Below are 20,298 nucleotides of genomic sequence, written 5' to 3'. Positions count from 1 at the left end.
GTATAGATACTTGCTAAGTGTTTGCCTTCCTTCCTTGGCCTGTAAACAGCTGCTTGTGCTTAAGCGGTAAAATGTAAATCTTGACGCTGGCTGTTTATGTAGCCCAAGCTTCTAATCATGCAGACGTATAATTGAGTGACGCATGGTGTCTTTATGAGTGGAACTGCATTCAAAGGGCAGATCCCTGTATTTATGTCTCCTTCTTTCTCTCTCTCTCTCTCCCTCTAAAATGGAAGTAGTTGCCTCTCATCCCAACTAGTTCACTAAATGAAGCATGTGTTTATGTGATTCCTATTGTGAGTTGTTAAAGTGTGAGGTCCGCACGGAGCTAAATGTTCCACACTGATTTTATAGCTGTGCGGTGTTATCGCTGTTATATAGCCGGAGCGTGAGGCATCAGACATCGCTCTGTTTAGCATGTGCGAGAACAAACAACGGCAATATGGGTTTCGACTTCAAAAGACACGTGCCTCATAAATAAAAGACAATGTGTGACTTGTTTTCTGACACAAAACAAGATGATTTTGAATCTAAATATGGAACTCTGCCCTTTTGGTTTTCATAAAAAGCCGACCAAAAGTCATTTCACAATATGATAATTACAGTGATATATATATACCAATGATACTGATAATTACAAACTACAGAAGGAACAGCCCTCACTGCCTGATCAAAGCTCCCTTTTCCCCTGTTTACACAGGAAATTAAAACACAAACAAATAAACAGTGTGCCAATTTGCTAAATTATGCACAGCTTCTAGTCGGTGACCAACCTCAACGTGCTTCTCAATATTTGAAACATGCGAGCAAGGTTTGGAGCCTCTTTTGTGATCTCAGCGAGGCCATATAATCTGGAGGTGGACTTGTTGCTCAAATTAGTGGGTAGAGAAGTGTGCCACATGTTCAGTATCCATAAATATTGACTCTGGCTTTCTAGCTGGCCGTCTCTGACCTTGGTGGGTTTCCATTTCGGGACCAACCTATATGAAATGTGTCCCATTTCCCCACAATCTCTTTCATGCACCATGTGCACGTGCTCGCCATAGCCCGCCAGTCGTGCTTCTGCTGTCAAACACATGTGGATTGATGAAGTTTTTACTGGTTTTCCAAATTAAAAAGACAGCTTTGCTCGAAGCGTCGAATTAGAGGTGAATCACAGCAACAGATCGCTCCTCGTTTTCAAGCACGCATCTCTGAAGATTATCTCCTTGTAGGTATGTTACTGTGTGTTAAGACTACATCTGGCTCAAAGCAGAGGAATGCAGGCCCTGTGTCTAGCCAAGTTGCTGTTAACAGCAGGTGAAAGGCTAATAGTTGGATCTGCAGTGTCATCTCAGGGCTTCGTCTGCCCCCTGACTCCTGGAATGTACGTGATGACAAGAGAAGGCCGCGCCGTCCACATCCAGCACAACATGCGCACACAGACACACACACGGTACACGTACTGTGGCATGCAAAGAAACGAGCATGTACGAGAAGACAATAAACCGTGTCTTCTCCTCTTCCTCAGGATTTACGTATTAAAACAACAAAACACATTCTGTCCTAATTTCCCTCAAATAACCTCAAATATTTCCCCCTGAATAGATTCATTATACTTTTGCAAGTATAAGTGTTATGTATTACACATTGTTCTCCCTTAAGGGGGTTTCCGTACAAGAAAAAGATACATCTATTAGCTGAAGGAAAGTACATGATGGTGGTTTTACTGTATATTATTCTTTTGGTTACTGAAGATGATTTTCCCCCAAAGGTGAAGGATGAATGGAACATACCAGAGAGGGTATCTGACTTTTAAAATGATTACAAAAACATATAACACACAGGAAAGGATCTTTGTGTTTCATACTAAAAAACCTTGTATGGATTTTGTTTTATATTAACTGGATAAACAAGCTGTTCTCAGAGGAAGATAAGGTCCCCAGAACACTGTAGGGTCCGCCAAAAAGTAAAACGGTATTAAATTGTGTTGTCCATTAAGGTCATTTAGTTTATTCAGTCATGAAAACAAAGGGCATAATTAATCAGTCAATAAAGATCTTTCTCTTCCCTGCAGTGGCCTTTAATTACTGTTTCATTTGTGGTATGATAAACATTGAATTCATCAAATTCAGAGCTGTATATTGCTATTGTCCAGGCTACTGTAGCTGTCACATTTCACGGGACCCACTTGAGTGCGTAATAGGTTGGAAAAGCGATAAGCATCTACTAAGAATACCGAGCTAGCTTCGTCTCAACAGTTGATGGTGTTTGACGTAGTTCTGTAAAGCATTTCCTACTTCTTGCAGGACATTGTATCTGCTAGTGCAAGAACAGGCATTTAGGATCAGGAATGGGAAAGAAAGAGGACCATCGAATTGATTTTGAAGCTGTTACTTTGTGGTAAAACAGTCACATAATGTTTCTTTAAGTCCCTGCAGCAACAGCATCTGTGAAAACTGAATCACTGCTGCACAACCATAAAAAAATGACATATCCTACAGAAATATTATGGAACTGAGCTTAAACATAAGTGTGGGAAACGTTGTGCAGCATATGCGCTTGTTTTGACAACTGCATTTCCACTTGAATAATATTTCCCCTTCCTATAAGCTGTTGTTTGGGAGAGTAGAACATCTAGAAATACTGCCCGAAAGAAGTTTGTAAACCGCTGTCCTAATGGGCCGGATGGCTGTGTAGTACCTCTGTCTTGACCTTGAGTTTTATGCTTTAACTTTCAGAGACTATTTACTGCTATCATGAACAAACAAATGCCTGCTGGAAGGAAATAATGACTGCAGTGATGGTGGTGGTCGCTGTCTGGCTGAGTCACAGTTTAACCTCTCAGAGCCCTCCTCCATAGGTCGTTCATTTGTGCCGCAGATAGCATATCTCTACCTGCCCTCTCTGGCTGCCAGCGTATCGCTCTGTGATGCTGTCCTTTCAATCAGCAGGGTAATTGGATCAGCGGCGGCGATTAGATAAGCGCGATGTATCTGGCTCAAAACAATGATATGTACGGTATCAGAGCTGCATGATCATCTCAAACCGCTCTGATGAAGTCCCTCAACGGCCTTGGCTAGACACATTCCTGACACATGCTGCGCCAAGGCAAATCCAAGATGTGTATGTACGTGCACTCAAAACACACACCTTCATATGCCCACTCATACACGCCGCACACACTTATATATACAGAAAGAAAAAAGAAAGGGAGAAAACATCAGATAAAGCCCTCTCTTTCTAATCCTCTCACTCGGGTAATTAAAGATGCTCACGGCTTACTGTGCGAGGCCTTATCCCCCGAATCTAAAGCATCTAAATGCCGAGCAGCTTTTACCTTGGTTTGGGTTTTAGAGCACTCCGCTCACCAAGTAGTGTTTTGGCAAAAAGCTGAGACCTAACTGTCACTGCCAAACAGATTAACATGACAATAGAGCAGATCTAAGTATTATGAATGAATGCACATGTTCTCCACACACCTTGACTTTACGAGTGAATGGAAGAACAAACGGATGAAAGGAACCCGACTGGAATAACTTCATTGGAAAAAGATTAGACAAAGAGATTTACCACCGAAAAAGTGTAAAATCATGAGTGCTTGGATCCAGCGAGGGGAAGGCCAAGGAACAGCACACACTGCCACTCAGGTAACGGCATGCACCCACGGGCCTCTCTGTATTTTAATTGCTAAGTGGATGATCTGGGATTATCCCTCATGAAATGTTATTGTCCTGGAAGGAGACAAAGATATCTTGTGATCTCTGTGGGATTTAATCTATTGCCATCTCTGCGAAGAAAAAAGGTCCGGCGCTTTGGCCAAAACACAGCCGCCTGCCCCACCATCATCACCTAATGGAAGTCACTAGAGGGAATCAATGGGGGCTTTTCTTATGTAGATGACCCAAACGTTAATGCTGTTGACTACACCCCACAGGCTAAAAAAATACAATGCAGCAAAAGTTTTTTCTCACCCTTTTGTGCCACTGAGAGCACGTACTGTACAAATACAGCAGGTACTCTCCAAACATAAATGCATAATATTTGACGTACATGAAGATTAAGTGCACGTTTCATTTCAGACCAAAGCCGCCTCTTAGAGAGAAAGTTTTGCACAGTTTTAGCTGAACTAAGTGAAAAAATATGGCCTTCTTGATAAATGGATGTCTCATGAGACTCTCTCACTTGGCTCTCACAGTATCATAGATATGAGAGAGCAATGTGTGCAGCCTGAATCTGCCTCTCATATATTGATCAACTGCTGTGAACTGGAATGAAATGAAAAGATTGATCCAGGATGAAGCGTGGATAAATCAGCGCCGGTGTCAGACACACATGTACAGGGTCTAATCCTTTAAAACCGCAAAAGCAACACATTGTCGTTCCATTATCTATCAGCCCCTTAATCCAAAAGCTAAACACGTTTAAGCCGGCTATTAACACCTTGATCAATTAATAGCGTGAGCTGACATGTTTTCTGCTCTTTGCGGTCACATTCGCGGGAAATATTACACAACATAGGGAGTGCGACAAGCCATTTTTTGATGTTATTTAAAAACTTTAAAGTAAACAGACGATTGCTATTCCTATGTATGGAAAATCAACAACTAAAAGCAACAGTGTGGTTTTTAAATGTTGACTTTTTAAGCTATTTTAATGGCGTGAGTTTCCAGGATGTGTAAAGATGCAAAGAGAAAAGAGTTGTTTGTAATAGGGGATAGAGATTTTTGGGAATATAAATATACGCTGGATGGTTTCAAAACATTCAGGAGGGGGTCTCCAGGATTTCGTGGAATAATTTAATTTCAATAAAATGTACATTTGTAAGATTATTCTCACGTTGGAAACTGTGCGCATGTTCTAACAGTTTTAACTCCTGGAACAAAAAAAACAAAAAAAATCTACCTGTGGTGGGGAAAATCTTATCAAAAGAGGGTCCGTGGCTCTAATGTGTGTTTATTCGACATGAAATGGTTTGGAGCCTCCGGGTTAGAGGTCCGCAGGAGGTGCTTTATCGTGGACAAATGATTGACAGCCCCTTGGTGACATCACTGTACGACAAAAAGAGTGGCTGGGAGAAGAGAAGGCACCAATCAATTCAACCACTACGCTGTGGCGCACAGAGGAGAGGCGACGCGCTCCCCAACTCGAAGCAACAAGGTCCAAGGAGCGACACTTGAGTGCGCTTATCTCCCCTTCAAGCCAGCTCCGCTCAACTTTTTGTCTCGGCGAACTGCTCTCTCTTTTTTTTACGAAGATGTTCAACCAAGATGCTTTATACTTAGATCGGTCCTGCCTACGCGAGCCCGCTTCCTCATAGACTTAACATTTTTTTTTTTTCTCCTTCTTCTTCTCCTTCTCCTTCTTCTTCTTTTCCGCGCTGACCAAGACTTAACCCGAATTTGCAGCTGGTGAGAATATGTGCGAGAGGCGATCGGCGAAGGGCATGGGCTGTCTTTGGTCCCCCAAGGAGAAGCAGCGTGGATTAAACACGAATTAATGTGGAATTTATCGGAGCACAAAGGTGGAACGACGACCGGACACAGCGCCTCCTCGTCAGGTAAAAATAAGAACTGATGCACGCTTCAAGTGTTTTATTTTAACAAAGGCGCCAAATCGTAATAATGTCGACAGGTAGAAAATTAACTTTTCATGAGGGAAACGTTTACTTTACAAACTGGGAATCGACAGTTCTCCCACTATATATGTTTAAAGGGTGTGTGCGTAAAAGTTCCCATTTGAACCTCGAGGAAGACAAATGCTGTTTAAAAAAAAAAAAAAAGTTGTTTCTTTGGAGGCTGTGCTGCTCCGATGATATTTGGGGTTTTGATGTTTTTTTGATGTCTTGTCCCGGGCTACATCTGGCTTCTGGTACGCACGTCAGATCTAACACCTGCGAGCCTCTTGAAGTAACTCTATCCCTTATGATTATACATGACCGTCAAAGCCTCTGCAAATAGACGCTTGTAGCAGCGTCTGACTGCCTCTCCTGCCGCTGCTCTGCATTTCCAGCTCTTCTCCCTGACATTCTTTCATGCTCCTTGTGATCTTTCAGCCCCACATAGACTTGCACGTCTTCTCATATCACTTCACCAAACATGATTTCTTATCTCTTCTAATTGGAGACTTAATGTCTGCAGCCTCCCCCACAACTGTCTTTGATTTGTCTTCCCCCTTCTTTTTTTCTTTTTTTGCTTCTCTTTCACAACTTCCTCACCTTGATATCTTCATGTTTCTCTTCATGTTAAGATCAATCTTCTGTTACATTTAGACACGCTATATTGCCAGAAGGGTTGTTACTCACAGCCCACCCCCCCCTTTTTTTTTTGTTCAGCTTCAAAGTGAAGAGGTGTCTTCTCTTTTTAACCTGCTCTCCCTTCAATCATTCCTACTGTATGGGGGGGATCACACACACAGTTTGGGGAATGCTGCAGTGAAGCCCCTGCTGTGTCTGCCACATGTCAATACCTCAGCACCAGTGTATTGACAGAAAACCAACTTTCTCCACAGGGACTGACTGATCATGGTCGCCGTGGTCCGCTCTTTCATGGTACTGCTGCTCGCTCAGGTGTTGCTGGAAGGTGCTACGGGACTTATCCCTGAGGTCGGCCGGAGGAAGTACAGCGAATCTGGGAAGCAAACCCCACAGCAGTCGGAGAGCTTCCTCAACGAGTTTGAGCTTCGGCTTCTCAATATGTTTGGACTGAGGCGCAGGCCGACCCCGAGCAAGCAAGCCGTGGTGCCGCAGTACATGGTGGACCTTTACCGCATGCACTCAGCAAACGGAGACCACAGCACTAAACGACCCAAGAGCATGGGGAAGCACGCAGAGAGAGCCGCCAGCAAGGCCAACACGATTAGAAGCTTTCACCATGAAGGTATGTATTAGTGACATACCTTTACCTGTCAGCCGGAGAGCTCCTGGGCTCCCTCAGACAACCCAAACCTATATTTAAACATGACTCAGAGTGTCAAGACTGAACTTCAGAGTCTTCACTGTTTTATGGAGCGTTAGTCATTTACAGGAGACACGCGTCCAAGTTATTTGTATCGCTTTAATATGTTTGGGATTTTTCAAAAGTCAGTGAGACAATTACAAACAAGCATCTCATGCACAATTAAACCAACTCAACTCTCGTACAAGTAGTGATGCAACCTTTAACCAAACATGCCCCTGGCGCAGCTGTCACAGGCTTCAAAAAACATCAAGGGGCGGTGGTATCCCTGGGGTAATTTGTTTCTTAATAATTGATGGTGTTTGCGTGGGCTCTGAAAACAGTTTTTCCAGACACGCACCACAGGAGCAGGATAAAGGGCGGTGTGCCTTTTGCGCAGGTGATAGTCATCGCCCTGTTACTTCAATAACACACGACATGACATTAGACTAACACGCATTATGACAAAGTCATCGTGTCAGACTGAATTCTGAGTCATTTTTAACAGGACTGAAATTAGTCCTTGGTACGGGGGGGAGAGGAGGGGCGGCGCTCCTTATTCTTTCCAAATCAACCCCTTCTCTCCGCGCTGTGCGCCATTACGCACATTCCAATAACACCATAATTGCTCACTTAGTTTATATGCTGGATATGCGCTTATTGTTGAATTCAGTGTTTCAGTTTAATTTCATTTTACTGCCAAGCAACATGTGTGCCGCTCAGATGAATAAGGCTCACTCACTGAAGGTTCGTAGACCCTGGAAAAGGGGCATTAGTTCACCAGTCGTACACTATGTTGTTTATTCGATGTTACGGATGCTGTGGGTTAATTTTAAACTGTCTAAAATAATCTAACAGGTGGAATTTAAAAATAACTTTGTTTTTATGTGAGGTTGGACTGCTGGGCAACAGAGTGGTGCATTTGGCCAGAATATTAAAATGATTTATGCATGACCAAAAACAGTAACTTTTACTCTCAAACACATGGCAACTCTGTATCTAGCATTCGAGTTCCTTTGGCCCATGTTCCAGTTTTTACAACATACAAGTGACTGAGTCCATAGGGGCTCTACACAGAGTCCTTATACAGAGTCCTAAGTGTTTGAGTGGGGAAGTTTCCATCAGGGGTGAGTCAGAGGGGTGGTTGAGTGGTTGCTTGGGTGCTCTCCAGAGGCCTAGTGCAATGACACCCAGTGGCTACTCTGACACACTACAAACAAGCCTGGCCTGGGCAGCCAAGCTGAGTGACTGCCTCCTGCCCACTACTGGAAACCTCTGCACCCGGCCAGCACACACCTTGACACCACCGGCCATTACGAATGTGTTCAGACTGTGTTTACATACGCTCCCCTGGCTCTTTCATCCTATGCTAACAGAGCTGCCGGGTTGTTAGTCTTCCCATGTCAGGAGACGTGCAATTGATGGCTAGTCCATATAATAAGCATGTATCTACAGATGTAAGTGCAGCACATCAAAGCAAACAGCACCAATCATTCATCACATCTGCCTGCTGATATTAATTTCACTAAGATAATTAGTTTCACTGCTATCAGTTTTCAGAAATAACCATTTTCCATGCCAAATAGAACATTTCCACTATTACACAGGAAGTGGCTGCCAGAGACAGGTCCGTGATGAATGACCCGGCATTAGCCTTTATCTTAAGTTTTGGCATGCGGCGCAAAAAGACATTAGGAATGTTGATACACTCATATCTGTGGTTCACACGTTTTTGACAAGCCTCAACTTGTTCACACAGCCGTTCCTGGAGGAGAGAAAGACAGAGAGAGTGAGAACGCCGCTGCGGAAAAGAAACAGAGAAGGAGTGACAGAGAAGGAGAAAAAAAAAGAAAAGAGGATTTGAGGCTAAGAGAACAGAGGGAGAAGGGGATTTGGGAGCTGAGGAAGGAAAGAAAGAAAGAGGGATTGGGGACAGAGGAGAGGGAACGAGAGACAGGGGGCTTTCCCACATCAAATGAGGAGTGATAGGCCTAATTGAGGTCTTTGTGCCTCTGGAGGGAGGTTTAGGATGAGATGGTGGAATTTCCTAAATGCCTCCTTTGAAACAGCGCAGAGTTCAAAGTTTGTGTTTATTTTACCACACCAAACAGATTAAAACGTGTGTCTATACATCATCTATGAACTTCATAAAGTAAGAGTTCAAAGCGGGGCTGCCTCAAAGAAAATTGCAGCTTTTACTAACATTTCTGTCATTTACTTTACACTTTAGGGGAAATACCAATGATATATACATCAAGATCATTGGTATTGTATAGATGACTGTTTCAAATGCACTTTTAGAGACGATGGCATCTCCAGACTCCAGACTTATTTAATAATGCAATGTCAAACATTGTGCACTTTAGATATTAATAGTATCCTTTGTCTTTCCTTGGTAACGAATTTAAGAACGAATGATTACTTCTCAGATTGCAACACTTACAAGTGATATATCAGAGCTGGCCCGCTCTGTAAATGTTAATGCAACAGTTGGCATTTTTGGTAGCTTTAAGGTAATCAATTTTCTATTGATTTCCATATTGCTCTTTGATGATATTTCAATATATTGTACAACTTTTCTTCATGTGCACTTATTGTGGGAATTGTGCTCTGCAGCAAATCCTCTCAGGGCAAATGTGCCATTCAAAGGCAGCAAATCTAGCGTGTCTGATCTTATCAATAGATGGCGGCGCTCTGCTTTCATCTATTGACATTTCAGCAGGTAAATTTATGAGCATGACATTAATGACAGTATTACGTAGTTAGTATTTGCATAGTGAGTAATAGTCTTGCACAGTGTTGATGTGTATGTTATGCCTGTGTGACAATGGCAAACACCCGCCCAATATAACCACGTGGCAGCTTGGCTGGCTGCACAGAAAGAAGGCTGCGGTTGTATGTGTGTGAGTGAGAGAAAGAGAGCTGGAGAAAGCATGTGAGAAACCATCCCTGGCCAATGTTTCTCTGCTCACAGCAAACCAATGGAGCCAACTAGACTTTAATCATATATGTTGTGTCTCATTCTTGTACCATGCACAAACTCTTTGTTTTTTCAGCATGCATTTCACACTCAAAATCTTCTAACACTTTGTTTGTCTCTGTGCTATCTCTTGTAGAGTCAATGGAGGCCCTGGCCAGTCTGAAAGGCAAGACAACCCAGCAGTTCTACTTCAACCTCACTTCCATCCCTGATGAGGAGCTCATCACCTCTGCAGAGCTACGTATCTACAGGGATCAGGTCATGGGAGCTGCAACCCCCAACAACAACAGCTCCAGAAACTACAGCACCAGTGATAGTGCCCATGTTGGTGGCTTCCATCGTATCAACATTTTTGAGTTATTTGGAGCTCCTGCCACTCATGGTGGGGAGCCTCTGGCTCGTCTGCTGGACACACGGCTAGTGCAGGACTCTTTGAGCCGCTGGGAGAGCTTTGACGTCAGCCCCGCTGTATCTCAGTGGACCTCTGGGAAAGGCAACAACCATGGCTTCATGGTGGAGGTGCTTCATCCAGAGGATGGGAAGGTGGATGGAGAGCATACCCAGAGACGAAGTAGGCACGTCAGGGTGAGCCGGTCCCTGCACCAGGACCAGGACTCGTGGCCTCAGGCTCGGCCTTTGCTGGTGACATATGGCCATGACGGCCGTGGGGACTCAGTACTCCACACAAGAGAAAAACGTCAGGCGGCGCTCCGCAAACAACGCAGGAAGCACCAGCACAAGGCCAGCTGCAAGAGGCATGCCCTGTATGTGGACTTCAGTGACGTGGGGTGGAACGAGTGGATAGTGGCGCCCCCTGGCTACCACGCCTTTTATTGCCATGGGGAATGTCCGTTCCCCCTAGCAGACCACCTCAATTCTACCAATCATGCCATTGTTCAGACGCTGGTCAACTCAGTCAACTCAAACATCCCCAGAGCCTGTTGTGTGCCCACTGACCTCAGCCCCATCTCCCTGCTCTACCTGGACGAATATGAGAAGGTCATCCTGAAAAACTACCAGGATATGGTGGTGGAGGGATGTGGCTGCCGGTGAGAAACTGACATTGCTGTTGACAGAAGGAGAGAGTGGGCAAGAGAGACTGACAGAGACATCAGAGGTTATTATGGACACCCGGTTTCCCAATGAAGACGTTTATTTATATGAAAGAAAGACAAAACAGAGCTATTGTGGAAGAAGAAAAAAAAACTATATATGAATATATTTATGTCTACGTAAAGTTGGGAAAAATAAATATTTTAATCAGAGGAATATTCCTTTACTGGTTTTGAAAATGTATTTCTGATGTACATTTCGAAAATGGGTGCAATACCACATGAAGTATAATGCTCAGATTTTTATTTTGTATTTATTTCTATTATAACCACTTTATTTGTAAATAAATAATGTGTATTTATCGTGAAAAAAAAACGTGGTCACTCCAATTTTCCGAGGTCAACTCCAGTGAACGAGCCAGTGCTGATGTGTCTTTGTCAGGGGCCGACGTGTGTGGCGGGCATGAATAACAGAGTTTCGAATTCTGACAGAAATTAGCTGCGAAAATAGAATGCATGACAAGAAGCTCACACTACTCTGATGGCAAACCAAGCATTGAACTCTTTTGGTAAATGTAACTAGAAACCAACAACAACAGAAGCGTAGAGAAGAAAGTGACAGAGCCGGGTCAGGGTGCCGCTGGTGTAATGAACTGCAATAGGGTGTAGGGTCGTAGGACGGGAGTGACAAGTTACAAGCCCACAAATGTGATAGACTCCCATGGGAGGATTAGAAAAACACCAGAGCATGTTTTCATGCATTACATGTTATTGCAAAGATCCCTGGGAAGGCTCGTCTGCAAGCCAACTCCTGTTTTTTCTGTTACTAACCGATATTATTAGAGGAGAAAACGTTGATCTGCAGGGCATCAGAGGACAGTCTGACAGGGCACAAGGTTTACTTGAGACTAAAAGACTGCGAATGCAAATGAGATCTGTGGCAGACAGACACCAACAAATTCGCAAGAAAAGAGCCTACTGGCACTTTAATTAATAAAGACAAACAAACACACACCTGCACCTGTCCACATACTGCACATGCTCAGACAGATTCTTCCCCACTTCAGAGTTTGGCTGCCTTTCTTTGTCGTCTCTGAGTCATACGGCTCTGATATGTTTTCGGCACTGAAGAAAAAAGAAAAATACAGGAATGTTTCACGAAACTACTCAACAGTGGCAGATAATGAACAGCAACATACAATACCTGAGCACTGACACCAAAAACAGCTTAAGAGTCATGTTTTATTCACAAAGACAGTGGGGATGGCTGGCTGGAAAAAAAAACAAAATATATCATGTGTTGCAGTAAGACAGTTGGAAGCATGAACACCTGAGTCAATATCCTCATAATGCAATGTTTTCAATGGAAACAACGTGATATCTAGACCAAACTGAAATGACTAAAGCTCCTCCAGAAAGACACAGATGAAAATTTATAGTGTAGCCACAATAGCAGATCAGATAATGAGAGGGAGAAGAGAAACAGAGAGGGAGAGTTTTGTGGAGTTTGACTGACTGCGTTTTCTGCTGTGTTTGCATTAGAAAGGGTTTGGAGGGATCACAAGGCAGCTCAAAATGCTCTAAATAGAATGTTTTTTATGTGAGCGCACATTGGGACCGTGGAATGTTGGTTTTCAATCTCAGACACATGCGTACGCTTGCATGGAAAACCAACGTGGTTGTTTTTTCAATCATCTATTCAAGGGTTTCCTGGTGGGCTCTCTTCAAAAACAAATGTGCATCGAACAAAGATACGCTTGTTACTTATATAGGAAATGTAAATCAAAACATTTAGAAGGAGCCGTGAGACTTTATTCACAGGCAGTAAAAAACATCGAAATGTCACATTTTTTTTTATGTGCCTCAGATCATATCTGTTTACCTATTCTTATCCTCTCAGGGTGTAAAGCACCCGTCTACTCGAGATGATGCAACTATCCAATTATTTTATACCCTGACACACACACACACACACACACACACGCACACACACATGTTTCTCCTCCCCCTCCTTCCACATTTCAGTTTCAATCTTCAGCATGTGTTATTTTATTTTACCTCGCATCTCCACCCCCCTTGGTCCCATCTGGTGTCCATTTCTCCTCCGTGGACCCCACCATACCGCAACCCCGCACATGGGCTGCACATACCTCTGCCAGTAGCAGTAGAATTTTAATGGACTTTAGGAGGAAGTCACTTTGCTGGCACACTTAATGAACATTTGATCAAAATCAACACTAAAAGCCTAACCCAAAAAAGTTTTTGGGGAATTTCTGTGTTAAAACAGTGTTAGATTTAGTGGTTTGCCTTTAAAGTTCAAGTCCATAAACCTTTCGTTGGGTTGGGTGGAAATACTGCTCCCAGGGTGGGTGACACATGGGTAGCACTGCTGAAACTCCCCTCCTGCACCCCATCCCAGCTGAATTGGTTTCCAGTTGTACTGTGAGTTGGCCACTGTTTCTCAGACTTCTGGGGCTTCTCGTTTTAGAGGCGCGTTAGTATCAGACAGCTCCTCAGGGACCACTCCTAAACATCTCACTAAGAACAGGGTCAGGGGGTCAAAGTAATAAGGACCTATTATCTCTGCTATTACGGACTGACTTCCAGGCTCATCACGTCATCGTGGACGAGCGACTTCAAGTGTGGTCAGCCACTGGTTGGGACTGAGAACATGTTTGCGTTTCAGAATCCATTATTTTTCATCCAGCTCATGCAGAACATGGACTCTCCAACCATCTATTTTATGGCATGAAAGAATCGCTAAAAATTTAGTCTGTGTGTGACTGCGTATTCCATGATTTAGTTATAAAAAGCACAACTGTGAGATATGTGTTCTTGGCTACGGATTCTCTTCACCTGCTACACAGACCTCTGCAAAGTCACTCTCCGAAAAACAGATTTTCCCCTTCCTTCTCCATGAACATCTGGTAAATCTGTTAAAGGTGTCCTTCGCCATCTTTGTTTACGCACAAACACACAACAGAGCAGCCGCACAACTGACGAGCATTACAGTGGAAGCTGGGACCGACTAGCGTGGCAGGGCTCATTCGTTTTGTTTGGTGCGCAGCAAAACCACACCAAAACTATCTGCAGCTCCAAACAACCCAAATCATAAGGGTTTTAAAATCAGATTTCCAGATTTCTGGCTGGCCCAGAATTGGAAAGTATGTGGCGTGCCGTGTATCTTTGATGAAACAGAGGGTTCAGTCACTATGGGAGATCTTAACTGGCTCAGTACCAAGGTGGGACACGAAAATGTAGAGAAGTGAAGAGAGACACTGGCCACTTAAGAGTCTTTTCTAACTTTGGATCTTTTCTCCTTCATGTGCTGCACACACTAATTTTAGAGGTGGTGCACATCGTGTTTTTTTTTTCTCAATTCTGAGAACAGCCAGTGAGATGACGTCCAGCATAGCTAAGACTGTGGCATCTGTGCTGCAGCTCTGAACACATCAAACAGACGGGCGTCCACAGATTCAGGAGCAGAGCAAATATGGAAATTACTTTTCCATGATTGCACGCATGATAGTACTTTTACATATATACAATCTTAGCCTTTCATTTCTCCACGTGCACATAAATGCACATGCAAACACAAATGAATTAAAAACACATCTGTGAGCCAAACAAATGCACTAGTTTTGACTGTCAAATGTGTTTGTACATTCACATTACAAAAAGGCATGTAGGAAATGACAGCAACGCTGCAAAAAAAAAATTGCTTACTTGCTCCTGAAATATGTCTGCTGCTACCATTACTGTAAGAGCTAATCATCCATGCAATCACAGTGCAGTTTGCCTGGAGTGACATGTTGAAATCATTACCTCTGGCTGGGATTCAATGGAAGAGACCATTATATAGCCTTATACTCACAGCAGAATAGTCTCGCAGTTAAGCTATAGTGGAGTTAAAAGCCTGTCTGCCATTATGATACTCTCGAGAACAAGGTAATGAAACCTTAGAGGATGGACAAGACCTCAAGCCACACACTTTTTATCGATGGGCGATGGGGGGCAGCAGCAGGAGCAGCGAGCTTGTAACATCAGAGCTGTTCGTCTCTTATCCAAAGACTGTAAATAACTTGCACATTTCTTGTGATATCTGGACACGGTGTGAAATACTCTCCCTATCCTGTTCTCTCTCACTGTTTTGATTAGACTAAATAATATGAAGTAGAGTGAGAGAAAATATTGGATAAGATAATACATTTTCCATTTTATTTTATACGCTTATACTGTAATCAAATAGGAATGGACTTCAGGATGTGTACCTTGCACTTTCCGCAGAGGAAACAGGAAGGAGTTCCATATGGACCACATATGGGCTTCTAAAACAGGCTCTAGGATGGATTTGCCTCTAGACACTGATCTAAGGTCAGTGTCGTGTTTACTCCTCTGATGGTTACAGTTAGGTTTGGGGGGAGGGGTGAACCCGACTGATCCTGGAACCTTGCCGAAGGGCGTCTCCTACACCCCGAGCTTGAAAGGGGTTGTGTGGTTACGGGAGCGGTCTCCATCTTTGTAGCAGGAAGTGAAGAGATCAATCAAAGGGAGCTACATGACATCCCCCAGCATGCCTGTTAAATAAATGTCAATCTCAGGCACAGTAAATCTCATGCATTACCACGCATACAACTTCAAATCGGTGATGTTCTTGTTCAGAGCTGACAAAGAAAAGGAAGCTCAAAACTGATGACAGATAGTAGGCGAAAAGCTTACAGTGAATAATGCCAAATAGCTACAGTGTGAAACGGAAACACACACACACACACACACACACACACACACACACACACACACACACACGCTCTCTCTCTCTCTCTCTTTCATATATACACGTAGAAATCTCTATTTTTAGATCACAAATATGGCCTGGATATTGACCATTCTACTTAATCACCTGTGATAGAAAACAAACTGCATATTTGTCTTAAAATTGATGACCACTGTCTGTATTATTCAGTCTGGCTCACCAGATGTAGGCCTGCTATTGGGCTCCTATTTCAAGCAGCATTCTCCCCCCTTTCCACTATCTGCGTGTTACAATGTTCAAAATCTACAAAGGAAACAACGACAGGAATGTCCGACCTAGCAAACTATCAGCCGATACCTTTCCATCTGAAGGGATTTAGCCATTTTAGTTCAACTCCCCACATGCAAAATAAGTTTCTTCGATACTATTACGCAGGGGCATCATTGCTGCATCTTGGGCTTAGTGCCATCCAAGACGATTGTGACAAGTTTTTTTGTTTTAATAAATATTTTTCTCCTATTTTCCATTCAATCACAACACGTATATTTCAACCTAGTGTACAAAAGTAGTACAAAACTTCCATGTAGTCTCCAAATATGTTTTTTGTAGACTGGATGAAGTCATAACTGTATGAACATATGACCTTTTATTTGTCCTTAACCAGTAGATGGCAACAACCCATCTGCAATGATGTCTGGGTGACACAACATAGCCTCCTATCTCCCCCTCTTGGCTGGTTGCAATGGAGATAAGACAGATAAGGGAGGCTTGACTTCTTTATGACCGTGGTACACGTCTCCATGGTTTGGGATTACAGAATGCTTACACTAATATCAGTGTCCCGAGTTGCAAAGTGTCGATGCGGCACCTTGGGGAGCTCCAGGCCTGGGACCCAGTCCACCAAGCATCAGTTGATCCCCAGCTATGAAAGGAGACCTGTTATGGAGTTCGGGGCCTCACTTGGTGGTCTATGAGAACAAGCTGGTGCTGAACCTTTTGTACTTAGAGCAGATTACCAGGAGGCCACTTCCAGATGCAGTGCACCAGAGGAGAAACAGGCTCTCTTTGCCTGGGTGGTATGGGACAAATCCATTCCCCACACTTTTCTCATTAGCGTAATAAGCTTTGTATAAACCACTGGACTGCCATCGTCAAGGACACACGCACCATCTCCTCCATCCAGCCATCTTCTTATCTCCTCTATCCATCCATCTCCTCCATCTTCCCATCCCCTCCATCCATCCATCCATCCATCCATCCATCACCCATCCATCTCTGCCAAATATTCTGATGAATTGCTTGCAAACACTTATTTTGCTCATTATCAAATCTATATACATACAGTCTCAAGCCACTGAACATGTACTGAACTGTTTTTATATTTCCGGTCCATATAATACTCTGAGTAGGAATTATATAAAATTAACTTAAGTTAAAAAAACATGTTCATATTCCGACCCATGACTACTCAGTAGTGATTACTACACTATTACCCGAGTACCACACCAATCACCATGAGTTTCATGACTGCATCTTACACAGTTGTGACACTATCACGGTAACAAAAATGTGTCCACGGACAGACAGATAGAAATATAGACAAGGGGTGGATAGACTATCGGCCCTGGACGATTATCGTGCTGATATTCAGCATTTTTTCGATTATCAGTATCTGTGATTTTTTCAGATTGCTCTGATTGTTAACATGTCTGAATAATAGTTTATAAACACTGAATAATCTGAATCTGCACAGTAACCAGTAACTGAATGTATCAAATAAATGTAGTGGCGAGGAAGTAAAAAGTAACAGAAAATTGAAGTACTCCTAAGTACTACTAAAATACCTGAAAATTGTACTTGAGTTACTACTTAGGTTTATTTCATCACTACTCGTTTTAAATTTTGACACAAAGAGTTTCATTGTTGCTGCAAATGAGTATCGGTCCCACATATAATTAGTCTCCTTGATTTCTAACAATCAGTATCGGTATCGGCCCTGAAAAAAGCCTTATCAGTCGACTACAAATATAAACACCTGGCGAAATACTCAAAACTGCTTCTGTGTTAGTTTCTGCTACAAAAGGTATCATCAGGAGCACATTTTGCAATAATGACACACACAGACTCATAAACTGAAAACATTACCAGCTGGATGGTAATAATATTCTCTATGCTCAATTACAACCTGTTGACCAGATGCCTTGTGTACAAATGCTTTACACCAAAGTGAGTAATAACATGCTGAATATTGTGCAATCGTTAAAAAGTAGCTGAAAATATTATATATTGTTTTATAACACTACTTCTCCAGTGGCAATTGGAAAAAATCTTTTTCCGTACCCGTCAGTTATTTTAAAAGCACGCTTCATCAGCCTGATTGCACAGGGAGATGAGAGCAGCGTGTTTATATAAAGAGCAGGTCCCACAACCTGAGGGCTCCAGCCAGCTCAGCTAGGAGGTGTAAGTCACACTCCTTCACCCCGCTCTCCCACAGCCTGTCAGTGGCATGGCAAAGTCTGCCTCACCAAGCTTCCTGTGACTCACTTCCTGTCACAGCCCTGCACCTGCACTCCCCTGGGTGATGTCATGGCAGGTTTTCCTCTTGGAGCCGCGCTGCTAAGCACACTCCCCGTCTGGCATAATGCGCGTAATGCATGCGTGTGTGTTTACGTGTGTACATCCATCAGCGTGCCTGGCTCAAGCATCAGTCAGCGGACCTGCGGTGAATGCCGCCCTTCATAGCTTTCGTGATGACCTCTTCCGTGAGGCAAAAGCTTTGCTCTGAGTGGAAAGGCACATCAAACAGACGGGGGAGGAAGAGGACAGTGGTAGATGGAACATGGACTCAGTCCCAAAGATGGATTATTGTGATTTTTTTTCTCCTTTGCCTCCTTCTTAGATATAAATATGTCCTTTTGTTGCCTCCTTGTGTCTGTGCATTCAATTACTGGTAAGAATCCTTCTGTGTATCCTGACTGAGCTACACGTAATGAAAGCTTGACCTTTATGAGAAAGGAGTAGTTCTGTTTTCCAGTGAGGAGAAACAACCTCTAGATGTCCTCAATATCTGTAGGAATAATTACAGTCGGCCTTTCTACCATCAGTGACCGCAGTGAAAATGATAGATTGAGGGGAACACATTACTTGGACAGGCCCATGAGTAAATGGAAATATTGTATGAGAATGAGTGCACACTTTTTTCCTTTATCCTGGCCCGTAAGAAGTAATGTTTTTTTTGTTTTTTTTTTACTAAACCAACCTTTTATTTTTTTTTTTTACTCTCTTCTCCCTCAGATTGAATGTGTACGCACGTGGACAGGCAGGAAATGCAGGGTCACACGAGGAAGGCAGCTGTCATATATATCAATATTAATTTCCTTTTCTGGTACATTCACAGACCTCTTGCTAGTTTTGTTCCTTTAAAGAGTGTGTTATGGATCATTAGGTCTCGCTAGCTGCCTGTTGACAACATTAGCAGTTCTAATGGTTCTCTGAGGGAAACTCAGCGCTGCGTCCTCTCCTTTAGTGTCCGGGCCCACTCTGGTTTTCTTTGACATCCACATAATCCTCATGACCGGACTCACACAAAGTATACCGGCGTGACTTTAGGACAAAGCAGTCTTGGTGAAGAAGCACTATCATTAAGTATCCACAGACTGCGGAAATTGATAAAGTATACATAAAACTTCTTTTCCTCATTAGAATGGGTAGCATTTAGATGGCCACAGTTTACCAACATTCAGGGGTTGACATTGGACTGAATCTCTGTACTGTCACTGTGCAAACTGCGGGCGTTCTGTTGACTGGGACATAAAATAGTGCAGTTGGGTTTTGGGTTTCCAGAGCGGGATCAGGGCTGCAGTATATTGAGTCCATGTGGGGAGTGCGTTTTTAATCTGAGCCTTACCCACAGTCCTTCCTGTTTCTAATTTGGCGCTGCAGCGGTTTTGTCCCGAGGCCAAGAGCCTCTCTTCCACAGAGTGTCTATTTCCTCTGAAGTGAATAGTAGCAGGTGTGCTGGCCTGAGATCCCTTGGAGAAGTCTGCTTATGAATGGCCCACATCTCACTCTTTCTCGCCTGTCTTTGTTTCCTTTTTTTCTTCCTTTCATTCTTATTTTTCATTTTGTCTCACAGTCTTTCTCTCTTTTTCTCAAACGTTCTTTCTTTTCTTTGCTGTTATGTCTTCACCACTCTGTGGTCCCTCCTTTTGTCCCTCTCATCTCTTCTGATTTTCTTTCATTCTTCCCCTTTGCTCTCTTTGCTTCCGTCAAGATCAAGGTGTAGTGCTTTGATAACTCATAAAACGTCAGCTTGAGCTGATGAAAACAATAAAAGACAACAGCAGGAACAAGGGCAGCACAATCACATATCATCCCTGCCAGACATCTAACGTAATAAATCACATAAAACAGTGAAACTGTCAAAACATCCAAATTAGGTTTAGAATTGGGAATTGGGTTTATTGGAAAAGTCTTTGTTGTGACAGAGATAATACCACAAATCCTTTAGTTACAGCCATTTCTGCACAAATAAACTTATTGTATAGCACTGTAAACAAACATGCACACATAGTGCAAATCCCATAAATAATGAACACA

At 43.1% G+C, this 20,298-nt stretch overlaps 2 protein-coding genes across 9 annotated transcripts in view; one reads left to right on the top strand and one right to left on the bottom strand.

The window, feature by feature from the left end:
• Positions 1 to 20,298, bottom strand: part of plcb1l (phospholipase C beta 1-like) — a 173,641-nt gene that overhangs the window by 139,650 nt on the left and 13,693 nt on the right. For 5 of the 8 annotated variants that reach the window (XM_084378455.1, XM_084378458.1, XM_084378452.1 and 2 more), the window contains one exon: positions 11,962 to 12,071. The exons of 1 other annotated variant lie outside the window; for it this stretch is intronic. The gene's annotated coding sequence lies outside the window, so the exon portion shown is untranslated. Of the gene's footprint in view, positions 1 to 11,961; positions 12,072 to 12,150; positions 12,212 to 20,298 lie in introns of those variants that run through there. 2 more of the 8 variants (XM_084378459.1, XM_084378454.1) reach the window with 2 other exon arrangements.
• bmp2b (bone morphogenetic protein 2b) lies at positions 5,179 to 11,246 on the top strand. The gene is made up of 3 exons (XM_084377342.1): positions 5,179 to 5,539; positions 6,490 to 6,857; positions 10,031 to 11,246. Exons 2-3 carry the CDS (start codon positions 6,503 to 6,505, stop codon positions 10,945 to 10,947), a joined length of 1,272 nt encoding a protein of 423 aa, XP_084233468.1. The 5' UTR covers positions 5,179 to 5,539; positions 6,490 to 6,502; the 3' UTR covers positions 10,948 to 11,246.

The sequence above is a fragment of the Pagrus pagrus genome (assembly GCF_965226575.1).
Source record: "Pagrus pagrus genome assembly, chromosome: 16".
NCBI classification, from domain to species: Eukaryota; Metazoa; Chordata; class Actinopteri; order Spariformes; family Sparidae; genus Pagrus; species Pagrus pagrus.
This window is presented reverse-complemented; position numbering and strand designations above follow the sequence as displayed.